This window comes from Pinus tabuliformis, chromosome 8 (assembly GCF_031772625.1).
Source record: "Pinus tabuliformis cultivar Carrire ecotype Pingquan chromosome 8, CPIR1, whole genome shotgun sequence".
In the NCBI taxonomy this organism is placed as follows: Eukaryota; Viridiplantae; Streptophyta; class Pinopsida; order Pinales; family Pinaceae; genus Pinus; species Pinus tabuliformis.
The window spans coordinates 1,939,585,720-1,939,602,157 of record NC_142294.1 but is presented as its reverse complement, the minus strand read 5'-3'; the positions used below and the strand labels follow the sequence as shown (position 1 = coordinate 1,939,602,157).

Sequence of the window (16,438 nt, the reverse complement as noted above, 5' to 3'; positions counted from 1 at the left end):
GCACTGTCAAAACATCAGAAAACTTGAAATTTACTGTGAACAAGCTCGATAAAATCTCTTATGTAAACCAGAAAAACAAGTCTAAATGATTAACCCAGGGCAAAATCAGCTGGGCTCTGCAAGGAAAAGCTTGTGGGAGTCGGCTAGTTCAGCCTAGAACTTCCCAAACGCCCACCAATATTCTTCAGTAAAGGTTTTTTCTGCATAGCTCAAGCAACCATCAGTAAAGAGCAAGAATGCTGCCAGATCTCAAAAAGCAATGGAGATACCTGCCATTACTTTTGAAACCCTAACACCACTCAAACCCTAGTAAGTGAACAAGATACCTGTGCTCACAATACTCTAAAAAAAAACAAGCTATTATTAATGGCTGAAAATGAAATATGCAGAAAGTTAAACATCTCACAACACTTCCAGAGAGTAACACCAGCCAGATTTGGACCCCAAAGTCTTCTTTTATTAACCAGAAAACAGATTACAAGAGAGCTTTTTCAGCCAAGACTCACAGATCCAATGATCTGAAATGACCCCTAGCACCCTATTTAAAGGAAATGATCCCAACGACTAGTTCGAGTGTTCCATGTCGAAATGATCTCGACCGTCGATGAGGATTAAGGCATCTCTTAATCTCATCCGTCGATTTATTAAAAAATGATATTTTGCATGCATTCACAAAAAATATTATTATTTTATTATTTAGGGTTTTTGCTTTATTTTATAATTTATTTTATTATTTTTTATTTATTTCATTTTTTAATTTTTATTTATTTTATTATTTTATTATTTTATTTATTTTCTTAAATGGATCATCGAACTAAGCCTTTGGAAACATCACCTAGGACCTAGGACTTAGGACTCATGAGGGGACTAAAACATTTTTCAACCCTCAAGACACATTACATCATGACTTTTACAATTTACATCTTAAGGGGACAAACCCACTTTAACATAGACCCTCATAAACCACCCAGTTCTGCGACACAACTATAATCTAGCAGATTAACACACTAGGATTCTCCTAAAGTTCTAATAACAAAATGCATCCCGGCTTTGGGGTCAGGTTGAAGGAAAACTCTGCCGATCGTAGATCGGTGAGACGAAAAACCTTCCGGGACGTAGATTATCATTAGAAAGTTAGGTCCACCTAGGCAATTTACATACATGACTCAGATCTGCTAAGATTATTTACAATTCATACATGCAGACTGGGTTTACAACATAAATCGATCAAGCTGTTGATGACTGCGGGATGGCGTGGACATGTCGATCAGGTGCTAACCCTTTCTGCCAAGGAAAGGGGGTGTACTGCATGGGTAGTTGACCAGTAGTGGTCAACATCTGGCTCTACTTGGGGACACGTTGCTGCACTGTAGGAATGTGAGAATCCAGAATCTGCATCCATACAACACACAGATAAAAATAAGTAGCGTCCATTCCAAAATCATCATATACATTAAGCACAGGAAAGATAAAAGCTCTTCATTTATTGACTAACTAATAACATGAAACGTAAATCTAATCCTAAAAACAGAAATGAAATGCTGAAAAGACAAGGAGTAGGGATAGAAATACAATACAGAAGATGCCCCATGGCATCAGATATCATCTCTGAAGAACAGCTTGAGCATTTGGCCGTTCGCTGGTAGATCAAGTGGTTCGCCATCCAATCTGCTCAAGTAGAATGAGTTTGGCCCAGCTATATCTCTAATGATGTATGGTCCCAGCCACAAACTATCAAGCTTCTTATGTTTTCCCGGCTTTTCATTCTTGCGATCCCAAAGTAAATCCATATCTCCAACCTGCAAAGATCTAGATCGAGAGCATTTATCAAAGCTTTTCTTAATATTAGATTGATTTTTACATATAGCGTCGAAAGCTGTCCTACGAGCTTCATCTAACTCGACAATCTGATCTATTCTATTCTGAACAACATCTTTATTAGTAGAAAAATTTTGGAGAAGCTGATAAGCTGGCAACTTCAGGTGCACAGGTAAAGTAACATCCAAGCCATAAACTAATTCAAAGGGAGATTTACCAGTAGATTTCTTCTTAGTAATTCTATCTGCCCACAAAGCATACTTGATTTTGCTGTCCCAAGACTTCTTGTTATCTCCTACTATCTTCTTGATAATGGTTATGAGATTTTTATTACTTGATTCAGCCAAACCATTACCCTGAGGATAGTAATTTGACGAATGAGATAAGACAATGCCATACTTGAAACAAAAGGATGAAAACTCTAAAGAACTAAAAGCCTTGGCATTGTCCGTAGTGATCTTAGTGGGGACACCAAATCTAGTAATGATGTTATTCTCAATGAAATCCATAATAACCTTTTCAGTGGCATTCTTAGCAGGAATGGCTTCGACCCATTTAGTAAAATAATCCGTGGCAGTCAAAATCCATGAGTAGCCATTACTAGAATTTTCATGGAACTTCCCTATGAAGTCCAGACCCCAATGCTGAAAAGGTGCCTCTACAATGAGAGGTTGTAGAGGAAGGGCAACAAGCTTCTGCTTCCCAGTGAACAGTTGACAGGCTTGACACGCTCTAACAAACTTGTGCACATCAGAAAAAATCGAAGGCCAATAATAGCCAGCTCTCAGGATTTTGTGGGCGGTAGTTCTAGCGGCATAATGACCACCACAAAATCCTGAATGAAACTCGGAGATTAATCTTTTGGACTCAACATCGTCAACACACCTAAGCACTATGCCCTCAGGATTTCTCCATCCAAGGCCATCCTTCATAAGGCAGTACTTAGTGGCTTTTAGTCTAAGAGCCCTTCTCTTATGAGCGACTAAATGGTTAGGACATGCAAGATTGGTTAAGTAATAAACTATGTCCTTATACCATTCATGCTCAGCTAATCTTTTCAATTCTGGCGAAGATAGATCGTTAAGGCAGAACAAACCAAGAGTCTTTTCATTACTTTCAGTTAACATTTGAGCTAAACCTTGGCCTTTGATCAGCTTGGTGGGTCTGATTTCCAAATCATACCCCTGTATCTTAGTAACCCACCTAGCACGAGTCCCTAAGCAATCGGTTTGAGTTAATATGTCCTTAACAGCAGAATGTGGGACAAAAGCAATGATCTTAGAATAACCCACATAAGTCTTAAAATGCTTAAGAGACTTGACTAGGGCATAAGCCTGCTTTTCCATGGTATTGTACTTCAATTCAGAGTTTTGAAGTGCTCTACTCATGAAAGCAATAGGCTGCTCATGACCATCTTTATTCTTTTGAAGCAAGACACCGGCAATGGTATCTTCAGAAGCGAAAGAAAAAATCATGAAATTCTTGGAGTAATCAGGACTAACCAGGACAGGAGCTTTTGCAATAGCAGACTTGATTTCTTGGAAAGCCTTTTTCCCCTTTTCTTGCCAGACAAATTTCGCATCTTTCTTCAGAAGACTTTGAATGGGCTTAGCTATTTCTGCATAATTTGGGATGAATCTTCTAATAAAATTTATCTTTCCAAGGAAAGACTGAAGGGATTTAAGATTATGCGGGAGAGGAATCTTTTGAATTGCTTCAATTCTTTTGGGATCGATCTTGATTCCTTCCTTAGAAATGATATGACCGAGTAATTTCCCTTCTGTTACACCAAAAACAGACTTAGCCGGATTCAAAGAAATTCCATATTCTCTACATCTATCGAAAACTTGCCTAAGATGATCTATATGACTAATACCATCTTTAGAGAAAACAGTAAGATCATCTTGGTAAATTTCGATAATTTTCCCGATTAACCCTTTGAAGGCATAATCCATAGCCCTTTGGAAAGTAGCCCCAGCATTTGTTAACCCAAATGGCATTCTGATGTATTCAAAAGTACCCCATGGTGTTGTGAATGTGGTCTTGTGCCGATCTTCCCTTTTAACCCATTCCTGATTGTACCCAGAAAAACCATCTAGCAGCGACATCATTCCAGACCCAGTTACTCTTTGCAACAAAGTTTCCATGTTTGGCAAAGGGTAGTTATCCTTTTTGCATGCTAGATTAAGGTTTCTAAAGTCGACACAAAGTCTTATTGTACCGTTGTTTTTCCTAACAATCACCAAATTCGAACACCATGTCGAATGCCTAGTTTGAGCGATGATCCCTGCTAAAAGCATCTTTGCAAGTTCTTTCTGGACCAAGGGGGCTAATTTCGGATTAATTTGCCTAAGTTTCTGCCGAAAGGGTTTAGCATTCTCGTCCTTTAAGGGAATAGTATGCTCCATAACATCTTCCCTATAGCCCTTTAATTCATCATAGGAAAAAGCTAAAACATCTCTATATTCATGAAGTAAATCGGTTAACTTTTTCCTTTCCTCCAAACTAGTAGCTTTACCAATTTTAACTATTTTCGGATTTTCAGAAGTACCAATGTTAATTTCGAGGTACTCGCCTGGGTCCATCTTGTTTTCTTCTCTAAGCTTTGTGGCATCATGCCGATCAAAATGTTGCTCTAAGGCAACCACATTTCTAGGAGTAGGATTTATGATATGTTCATGATTTAAAGATCCATCCTCCTGAGAAATTATCCGAAAATCTTCAAACTCATCCAAACTGTTGAGAAAATGAATGACTTGCTTTTCGTCGTTAAAAACTTGCCAATGCTCCGAGTTATCTGGGACAGATGGTCTAAATATTACTTCCATTTTGATTTTATCGTTAATTAACTCATCAGACAACTGGAAAGTTGTGGCAGCTACAGCAAGTTCATCTGCCAAACTATTTTGTTCTCGAGGGATTGCTTCAAGGTTAAGGGCATCGAAATGCTCCATAGTATCCCACACAACGTTTTGATAATTTCTTAATCTTTGATTTCTACATGTGAATTTGTTCTTAAGCTGCATCATAACCAGATCAGAATCCCCCTTGATGCTAAGCAATTTAACCCTTAAAGCCTTGGCCAATTCAAGTCCCAACAATATAGCTTCGTACTCAGCGACATTGTTGGTTGCTTCAAATTCTAAACGATAGGCAAACTTGAAAGTGTGACCAAGGGGAGATTTAAGCACTACTCCAGCACCTTTACCATGACTAGAGGACGCACCATCGAAGTACATATACCAAACTTTATCCTTAAGATCCTTAATCTTATCATCAGGAGGAATTATGAAATTAGACATGATAGAATAGTTCCCGATGTCAGATTGCTCTCTAATTATTTCATTATGAGGCTTCTTAGGATCTTCAACATGAAATTTCCTCTCGGGCTCTCTATTTAGTCTAACAAAACCATCACCCCTAGGAGAAGGAATCATAGCATATGACCAATTCATTTGAATGCTTCCTCCTAGATCAGAGGCCCACTTTCTGGATAGCAGCATACCCCAAGCATCAGGTACATCAACGACAACAATATCCATAACAACCATGATGTCTGGGTAAACTGAAAGATGAACTTGTAAATCCTTGATTAAACCGTGTACTTCGATTTTCTTAGAATCCATGGCACATATATTATAGTAGGGTCTAGAAACTCTTAAGTTAAGCTGTTCCATGACCCTTTTAGTCATAACGCAAGCAGATGCGCCTGAATCCAACATGCAGTTATTCAATTTATACCCATTGACTAATAAGGTGATAAAGAAGGGTTGATGATCTTTGTTATCAGCATCTACGCTTTGCAGATATATGGGAGCATCATGATAGTCAACCTCGCGAGTCTTCTGTTGAGAAGCGTTGACTTGAGGACCCTGAATTGCTTTTAGTAACTTGTCTCTTTGGGAAGGGATCTTAGCAATCTCAGATACAGGAACCCAGATTTTTGCATTGTTAAACCAACTTCCCAAATCGACATCTATTCCAGAGTTTATGCCAGGGTTTAAAGTTCGAGGGGGAATTTGATTCCCGCTCTGATCTTTATCCCTTCTTTGGTATGTCAAACCCTTATCTCTAGCAATTTCTAAAATTTTCTCAGGAGAGGGTTTCTCACCATATAACCTAGCCAAAATGTCATCTTCATTTTCAAGGTTATTTATACTAAAAGCAGATGAAGGATTCATAACATCATAGCTCCTTTCCTTAACCTCTATCCAATCATTCATAGGCAAAGGAAACTTGCTCCCTACTACGTTTATTTGATCACCTGTCCCAAACATTCCATTATCTAAGATTCTTCTGACGATGGGACAAGAGGATTCTTCATGAAGAGCATCGCAAACACGACAGTAAGGAGGAGCATTATCTACCAGATTAGTAAGCGGATTAGGGGGTCTCTGCTCACTAGATTGACCCTTTCTTTGCCAATTATTATTTCTGTTATTATTATTTCGAGGCTGAAAATTTTGCGATTGCGCTCTTTCCATTTGAATCAACCTATTCTGCAAAGTGTTTATCTCCTTATTATGATTAATTTCCATAGTTTCAATTTTTTGAAGCAACTTGAGAACAAGCTCACTTTCTGGCTCTTGGACTGCTTTTCCCTTAGGTTCCTTTAGTTTCGTAGCAGCCCTATCAAAACCTGGGATTTCAGATTTCCCAGAAGCTGCCTTGTCCTTTTCAAGTTCTATAGCTAAGGCTTGGCAATCTCTATAATCATTAAGTTTAGCATGCCTTAACTCATAAGATGGTTCAGGACTAAAGGCATCAATGTAAAAGTCTTGGAGAGTTTTATCTGTAGGTTTATAGTCTTGAGGTAATTCTCTAATAATACCATTAAACCTTCTATTAAATTCCTCGACAGTTTCATCCTCTCTCTTTTTTATTAGACTAATAGCTTTTACAAGATGTCTTCCCTCTCTCTTATCTCCATATTTTTCTTTAAAAGCATTAATGATTGATTGTAGGGAGTCGAATGAATTTGGAGGCTTTTCTGTAAACCAATCATAAGCATCACCTCCAAGAGTCAAGATAAAAAGAGTCATCCTAACATCTTCATGATCAAAATCAGTAGATCTTGCATACTTAGCCATCCATATGTTGAAATCTCGCAAGTGGGAATTAGCAGTAATGGCATTATCTCCTTGAAAGCTAGGCAATTTGTCTATCCCAACAGATGGAATATCATTGGGGTATCCAGGAATGTTAGAAAAATTACAAGGGGCATACATACTCATGGTGCTGCGCCTAACTTGACCCTTAAAGAGCAAATGAATATCGGAGAGGGCTTCTTGTCCAAGATTTCCAAGAAGTGTACGAGAAGCGAGTTTGTGTAATCGCACCCTGAAGACCTTTTCAGGATCAGGAGTAGGGTTGCACAGACTGCTTGGATGCCTTCTAGTGTACACTCTTGCAGATAATATAGGAAGTGGAGTTGCCACCTGAACAAGAAGTTAAAAATAGAAAAGCTTGAAATGAAAGAACCAAGGACAAAAAAACTCTATCCCCGGCAACGGCGCCAAAAAATGTTGTTGCGCAGATTGACACGACAACGCTCAGACCGGGGGCTGTCACTCTGATCCCCGATCCCCCCGTTTAAGCCTGTCTCCCACGGCTAAGGGGGGTAGACCCTGTGAAATGATGAAGGCCAACTGCCAAACAATTGGGCTGGGAGACAAGATGCACTAAAATGGTTTTATTAATTTGGTGGACCAGTGCCTTAAGAGATTGTTGTTAAAACGATTACTTGTTAGATGATATAGAATATAAACCATGAACAGCAATCACTTATCATCAAATAACTTGAACAGTGCTTAAATATCCAGTAAAACCACAAAGTTCCTGCAATGACCAAATCTCAATCACGATATCCAGCAACTAAGAAAATATTAACGCAATTATAAATCACAAATCGTTAACCAGATACCATATTTAAGATAATCATTCATGTACAGATAAAACATTCATTCCGCATTGATAAATTTGAATCTCAGCATAATAATTTCCTGGAAATAACTGGATCTTGGCAAAAGAGAAAATTTTCCCAATTTTTTTTTTTTTAAATCAAAAAAAAAAAGATGAAACTAAAATCTAAATTTTTTTTTTTTTTTTTTTTTTTTAAATAAAATTAAAACTTAATAAAAATCTAAAACTTAATAAAAATCTAAAATATAAATACTAAATCAAACTTAAATCTTACACATTAAAATCTAATTAAAACATAAAAATTAAATCTAATCTAAAAAAAACTAAATTATAAAAAATTAAATCTAAACAAAAGCTAAGATTTAATACATGAAAAAATGAAATTATATATAACCTAAAAAAAACCAAATCGCATTTCTTTTTTTGCTTTTTATTTTAATTCTTCATAAAGCTAAAACTAAAAACCAAATCGCATTTCTTTTTGTTTTTTTTTTTAATTTTAATTCTTCATAAAGCTAAAACTAACAAATGTAAAAAGCCTACGTTAAAAATAAAAAGGTCGAAATTTAATTTGAAAACTGATAAACTAAAATAAAAAAGGGAATAGATGTAAGCCGTAACAAGGTTCAAGCTGCAGGTTCGAACAAAAAATTCTAGACCAAAGGCTAACCATGTAAACAAAAAATCGAATGGCGGAAGGCGATGTGCTTGATCACAACGAAAGAAACATAGCCCTGAGAGAAAAATCGATGAGTGAATGAGAGAAACCGACGGCGATTGGGAAAAAAAAATCGATTTAAGCTTGCAAAAATACGTGAAGACAGCGGCAATGGCAAACAGTGTAAAACTTACCTGAAATGCTTGCGTATAATTCGAATTTTACCTGACGTGCTGGAATGTTTCGATGGCACTATCAGAAATCAAAACGTCCCAAAGAGACTCAGTCGACGGCGGCAATGCATACGCTCAGAACGCTGAAGGATAACCAGAGCTTAGAAATCGTAATCCTGAGGAACTCTGGCGACTGATCAATTGTGATGCCGCGTCCCGGTACCTCTTCTGTCGTCGTTTTGCAGGTATCCGATAGTAGTAACTAGCCACAACTTTTCTTTCCCAGCCGACGTTTGACAACTGAAATGCTTTGCCCAGAACTCAGGACGATGGTACGCAGATCATCGATAGTTTTCACTTGGAATGCTGATAAAATTTCGGGCTACTTCTTGAGAACTTGCAGCCGGCAAATACCAAAGTCCAACAGTGGTAACCCTGATGGCCGCTTCAGCGATTATGGATTTTTCTGACGGCCCAAAGAATTCACCCAGGATTTTTCAATGTATGCTTTGCAGCCTCCGCAAAACCCTTGCCATCGCAAAGCTAATCCTATACCTGCGAAAGAAAAGAAAGCTTAAAATAGTATGTGCCAGAAATTAACCTAAAAACCCTAAACCCTAATGAAGACTGGGTATAAAGTGAAATTTTGAAACCCCAGATCAGTTGAATAATATACAAATTTTGGCCCCTTTTTAGCCAGATTTGACAATAATAACAGAAGCACTGTCAAAACATCAGAAAACTTGAAATTTACTGTGAACAAGCTCGATAAAATCTCTCATGTAAACTAGAAAAACAAGTCTAAATGATTAACCCAGGGAAAATCAGTTGGGCTCTGCAAGGAAAAGCTTGTGGGAGTCGGCTGGTTCAGCCTAGAACTTCCCCAAACGCCCACCAATATTCTTCAGTAAAGGTTTTTTCTGCATAGCTCAAGCAACCATCAGTAAAGAGCAAGAATGTTGCCAGATCTCAAAAAGCAATGGAGATACCTGCCATTACTTTTGAAACCCTAACACCACTCAAACCCTAGTAAGTGAACAAGATACCTGTGCTCACAATACTCTAAAAAAAAACAAGCTATTATTAATGGCTGAAAAATGAAATATGCAGAAAGTTAAACATCTCACAGCACTTCCAGAGAGTAACACCAGCCAGATTTGGACCCCAAAGTCTTCTTTTATTAACCAGAAAACAGATTACAAGAGAGCTTTTTCAGCCAAGACTCACAGATCCAATGATCTGAAATGACCCCTAGAACCCTATTTAAAGGAAATGATCCCAACGGCTAGTTCGAGTGATCCATGTCGAAATGATCTCGACCGTCGATGAGGATCAAGGCATCTCTTAATCTCATCCGTCGATTTATTAAAAAATGATATTTTGCATGCATTCACAAAAATATTATTATTTTATTATTTAGGGTTTTTGATTTATTTTATAATTTTTTTTATTTATTTCATTTTTTAATTTTTTAATTTTTTTTAATTTTATTATTTTATTTATTTTCTTAAATGAATCATCGAACTAAGCCTTTGGAAACATCACCTAGGACCTAGGACTTAGGACTCATGAGGGGACTAAAACATTTTTCAACCCTCAAGACACATTACATCATGACTTTTACAATTTACATCTTAAGGGGACAAACCCACTTTAACATAGACCCTCATAAACCACCCAGTTCTCCGACACAACTATAATCTAGCAGATTAACACACTAGGATTCTCCTAAAGTTCTAATAACAAAATGCATCCCGGCTTTGGGGTCAGGTTGAAAGAAAACTCTGCCGATCGTAGATCGGTGAGACGAAAAACCTTCCGGGTTGGTAGATTATCATTAGAAAGTTAGGTCCCCCTAGGCAATTTACATACATGACTCAGATCTGCTAAGATTATTTACAATTCATACATGCAGACTGGGTTTACAACATAAATCGATCAAGCTGTTGATGACTGCGGGATGGCACGGACATGTCGATCAGGTGCTACCCCTTTCTGCCAAGAAAAGGGGGTGTACTGCATGGGTAGTTGACCAGTAGTGGTCAACAAATATTTTTCAAGAATGGGTTGATTCCACTGAGAATTTCCCCTCACGCTTGAAAAGCTTGACCAAATAATGATTCATCTACAAAACTTCACCACAAATCATTAAATCAACATGAAATTGCAGTGGAAAGAATTCCTAGAGATACATCTATTATCCACTAGAAGATTTCTTTTCCTAAAGCAAATAATTAATTCTTATGCTAATATGAGATAACTACATGCTAACATAACTTGAAACAAGCATGAAAGAAACAATGACATGAGGAAATAAATAGAAGCATAACAAAAGACAAGAATTTACCACACATGCAAGGAGAAGAACACTATCACGCTTTACCCCAAACACTGTTGTATCATATTGCAAGTAGTGAATACAATCCCATAGAGTCTCCTCAAGCACAATAGCTCGTATTACATCATACAATATGAAAGCATATAGCCTTATTATATAAAGAGTTGGAAGCAAATCCCAAGGAAGAATGCATGTGAGAACTGAAATTGGAGCAAATCCCAAGGAAAGATAAGTCAAGTTCGATGTGGAGAAGATAGAGACATCAGAGCAAAATCGAATTCCATATGTGCACATGAAGGAAAATTGAATTCCAATATGGCATAGTAAATTCATCCATGAGTGAATCCAAGTACTGTGATAACTCCAGTCAATAAATGCAAACTCGAACTAAGTTATGTCACATGTATAGATGATTCCCAGATAGCTCTGCGTGATTCCTCCATGAACTGCGTGATTCCCTCCATGAACAAGTCGTAGTCCTCTAGAGTGGAGTGCTAAGAGTAGAAGAACCTGAGATAACTGTGAGATGATGCCCCACCTAATGTTCAGTCCAAATATACCATGGAATATTCCTTCAGTGCATGAGCTCCTCTAATAAATTCGATTTTCCACATGTGTAACTGCTGCTTTATATCTGGGAAATTTGATTTTATGAAATAATGGTGTCTTTATGATGCAGTGTGCTCAGTCATCTTCCACATGTCCGTTGACTCAACTCTTTGACTTAGGATAATTTCCTTGTCATTTCCACGTCATTCTGTCACATGGAATAATTTATCTCTCTATTTTATTTAATTCTAGCCTAATTAAAATGTCACAATTTCCACTAAACACATTATTAACCCCTCAAAGTGTGTCATAGTAAAAACTTGAGGATGAGAGGTGTAATTTTTATTACTCATACCCCATACAACTTCTTTAGACTACGCTTATTACAATTTAAATATAATTCTATTTGCAATTTCTAACCTGCGGGAAATCTAAAAAATTAAAAAACGAGTACGTAGACCTAACCAAATTCCACAGATTTTTTTGTGTGATCTATTATGGTAATATACATCGACTTTAGACACTAAGATGTGTTAGGGGCTCAACCTTCAAACTGTCACCCCGACTTTGGGGTACAAAGTGAGTGAAAAAACCTAGAAAATTATCCGCTTCTAAAAAAGAAGGGATAATTAACCAGATAAAGAAAACACTCCAAGGTGTACTCGTTTGTTGATCGAGTCCCAACATTGTAGGCCTGTTATAGACTCAAAACCCATCATTACTAGTATCACTTATTACAATTCCTTGTAGAGTGTGGAATCTGGGTACAAGAAAGATGATGAGAAGATAGAAGTAGAGTTAAAAAACTCTGTTCACTGATAATATCTGATGGTACAAGTGTTCTCTGGATCATCCTTGGGCAAGGAGTCTTCATATAATCATTAGGGCTGAGAACCCAAGACAAGAATAGTCCTAGAAGGTCATACTCAGTGAACACCCAAGTGGGTATGTACCTTGAGAGACGATGATGAAGGTGTCTATAGTCATTGGTCTCGCCAACATTGTACTCTGATCTAATGAGAGATAGAGCAGTCAGTCAAGACCTTGCTGTGGAAACAATGTTGGTTACTATGATGCTATAACAGATGGATTGCTAATCCGATTTCTCTTATGTGAATTCTTTAGATTGGAAATGTCCAAACACCTTGGAAAGTGATATATGAATACCTCCCTAGTTAAGAGGGAGTGTTGAAGAAAGTGTAACTAGGTTCAGTCTTCATAAATGTGATTTTGATCTTTGTACTTGTAAAAGAAAAGAATTATTATTTTTGTCAATTGTAAAAATGAGTCATAGGTCTAGCACATGTTGAAGTGCTATAGGAAAGTCAAAGAGTCAATGTAATTATGAAAGACCCATTTAAGGGCAAGTTACACTATGTAAACATGTCAAAGAAATATGTCAAAGATGATCCTCCAAAGCAAAGACAAGTCTCCTCTTCATGTCAGCTCAAAAAATGAATTTTTATGCACTTTAGGACAAGTCAGCCTCACTAGCTCAAGTCGGCTCAAATAGGAGGGATAAACTCCTATATATAGGGCAACTCGACCTCACCAAATGACCATCAAGTAATTTCTGAAATCAGCAAAGAAGAGAGTCAAAAAGGAGGTGCGAAAAGGAGAAGAAAGAAAAGGAAACCGAGTTTAGGAGGACTGTTTTGGGGCTAATTTCAGTCACACGTGCGAAGGAAAAGAGGGTAAATCTGTTGCCCTAATTGCAATGACATAAAAGAATTCGATTGGGTGAAAAAGAGGCTTCAAGTAGGCCTCCGTCTCAAGCGAAGTGGATCCCATATCAAGCAAAGGAAGGGATCAAACAAGGACAATTTCAAGACTAGATCAGCCACACGTGCGAGAAGATTCAGACCTGCAGCAGGGTTAAGAGGATCAATCTCTAACTCAGAAATATACCTTAAGGAAAGTCCCACCTTCTAGACTAAGCATCAAGCAAAAGGAAGGTTGCCAAGCGAGGAAGAGAAAAGAAGAAGTACTCTATAGTAGAGGTCTCTAAGGAGACCTAGGGTTTCTGCAGTTGCTGGAAAAAGAGCCAAGAAAAGTGCTATTAGTTGCCGGAAGAAGTGCGAAGAAAGAGATCAAGGTGCAGAGCAGAAGAAGGCATTGATTGGAGAACAAAAGGAAGACAGACCGTGTCTTGTGCTTGGAGGATCTATTGGTCAAGGGTCTAGGGTTTGGAATTTGTCAATTGAAGCTTCAATAAGAGAAATTTGCAAAAGGGTTTTCCTCTCTAGGAGAGAGAGTTTTTGCCCTGGGTGAGAGCCAACATCTTGTGTTCTTGTCTCTTTTGTTTTGGTAACTGTTTGATGAAGTAAGAGAACACACTCTAATAATAATAATAGAAGATTGTGCTAATAAGGAAAAGTAAAAAGTACCTCACAAATAGTTATCATTGTCAGAAGAATCTCATCGGAATCTAGATGCCCTAGATTCTTCAACACCCAAAAGGGTCTTCCATACATGACAATGACTTTCTTGACTTGTAGACTTAATGACAAGCTCTAGAAGCTCTCAATGGGAGCTTGATCTATAAAATAAATTTCCTTGAGCATGAAACCCATGTTTCAAGAATACCAATAATAAATTTATTTTTTCTCATTACATTAAATACATAAAATCATGATTACATATGGCATTATGAAGACCAAACCCAGTTACATATTTCAACAAAAATAACATTGAACAATGTCTTTCATAGCCGAACAGGTAGGACACATTTAGGGCATGTATCCTGTTTTAGGATGTGCACTAAACACCTGTCAGACACATGCCATAGTGTGTCAGTGCTTTACATGCAGAATATGAACATGGCACCCGTGAGGGCCATGTCCTTTTACTTTGTTAATAAGCGTTAGTACCATAACAAATTGGTACGCCTGATCATGTTGGACACTACGACTTATCTTTGTGCCATGTAATTCTCAAGCAGCATCTTGATTGAACCAAAACTTGAGAACATTCGAACAAAAGTTCAACTCCCAGCATATAATTTATAAGCAGGATATTCATTGCCATTGCATTTGTCATATTCTAACCCTCAGTGATTCAGCTTGTATCATATATTGCTTTCCTAATCATATTGTAAATTTCTAATATGCAATTGAAATATTCTGCTGAAAACTACCTCAAATGTTTAAATTTAAAACATTGAGGACTTAGTATGCTTTTAAGAGACAAATTATTCCATGTATAGTGCATGTCTTGGTTCTCCAGATAAGAATTGTCATGGGTGCAATTATGGGTAGCTGCTGCAAATTTGATCTTCATCAGTAACATAGGAATTTTTGGTGTTTGCTAGCCTCGTATTATATTATCTTTTAGTTGCCAAAGATAGGGAAGTTGACACTGATCTTATCTTGGGATCAACACAGTAATGTTCAGGCTGTTGAAGAACTTACTAAAGAAGAGGCTACCATAGTTTGTACCTTCATGAAAGCTGCAATAGAGAATGGGAAGCTTGCTTGCAAAAGTGGTCAGGTAGATTGACAGTTTCCAAACTTCTTTTTCTTTCCTGACTGGTTGGAGACATAATTAGTACATGACTGTCTGTTTATTCAACCATCTATTAAAACATGGTTTCTTTTAGGCAATTCAAAGTCTGATCATTGGGTGGGCCAGCATATAGGTACTTTTCCGTATTAGTCCCTGATGAAGGCCAGGACTATAGCAATCATTTCATCGTTTGACTTTGCTTTAGTTGTGCTTTGACTCCTGTTTGTTAATGTAGAACATTAGGCAAATAATTTTATTTTGTATGATATATTAAGTTTTTATTTTTCAATCATTCTATTGGTGGAGAGAATTGAAGTTTTATTGCAAAGTGGTGGCTACTGAATCGGAAATAGCAAAAAAACATACAAAAAGGAAAAAAATAGAAAGGTCAAATTAACTAAGGAAAAAAAAACTATGACTAATGGGAAAACCTTTTTTAATTGTTTTTTGACAACATTATACAATATATATATTAATGTATATAATGTAAATATAATAATATTATATATTAGCAGCTAAATATATTCATACCATACCATATATATTAGCTATTGATATTGTGCAACTGATAAGACGTAAAATAAATATATATCATATATTTTTATTTATTATTATGTTATAGAATAATAATTATACCTATTTTACAATTGATAATTACTAATATGAACTTGCTTTTCAGATGATTCCAATCTCTTTTTTTCTTTTAGGATAAACAGTTCAATAATGTTTTTCTTATTTTAGTTATCTTTTGACAAAGAATGCTTGTTATTTGTGTACTTAGTCAGATTAAGTTTGACTATTCACTGTGTAATTTTTAACTTCTCTGATGGGGACTAAGCTGCCATGCAGCACTTGTTTAAGGTTGTATACATTATGCTTGTTTGTGCTTATACAACATATTATCATGTATAAGGGAATGCCATCTGTACCAAACATTTAGTCCCCTCTGAATTCAAATACCGCAATCTAATCCCAACACCCCTTCTAAAATTACTTTAAATTTAATTATGTATTTGATTGCTTAGGACCACATAATCTCGTTTAAGATTATAATTCATTGTTAATGTCTCCCCAGATGCCATTAGATAAATTTTGGGGGCTCTGTAGTAATTGACAAGGTAGTATAGCTATAATCAGAGACATCTTGCAACATTAGTGTATTATGTTCTTTATGTTCTATGCTTTATTCTTTATCTTTTGTATTAGCTGAGAGAGACAATAGGTCCAAGGTTTTTGTATATCATGTATTTCTATTAATGGCTTTTTGGTATTTCTTTTTTTATTCTTTACTTCTTTATAAGTTTTACAAACAGCAGCTATGTTGTTAGGCCCAGGGTAAATTTTAGTGGCTAATATTCACCATATTCCTTCTTCCTAGTGTTTTGTTAAAAGATTTGGTAATTGAAATGAAGATTTGCTCCATTTTGTATAAAATAAGATTATTTTGTTTGAGACACCATTGTTTTCCATGAAACA

At 36.7% G+C, this 16,438-nt stretch overlaps 1 protein-coding gene across 1 annotated transcript in view; it reads left to right on the top strand.

Annotated features, from left to right (window-relative positions):
- Positions 1-16,438, top strand: part of LOC149244252 (tRNA-specific adenosine deaminase TAD3-like) — a 293,332-nt gene that overhangs the window by 194,839 nt on the left and 82,055 nt on the right. Inside the window, exon 6 of the mRNA XM_089374775.1 lies at positions 14,842-14,947. Within this exon, the coding sequence (XP_089230901.1) occupies positions 14,842-14,947 (106 nt within the window). The remainder of the gene's footprint in view (positions 1-14,841; positions 14,948-16,438) is intronic.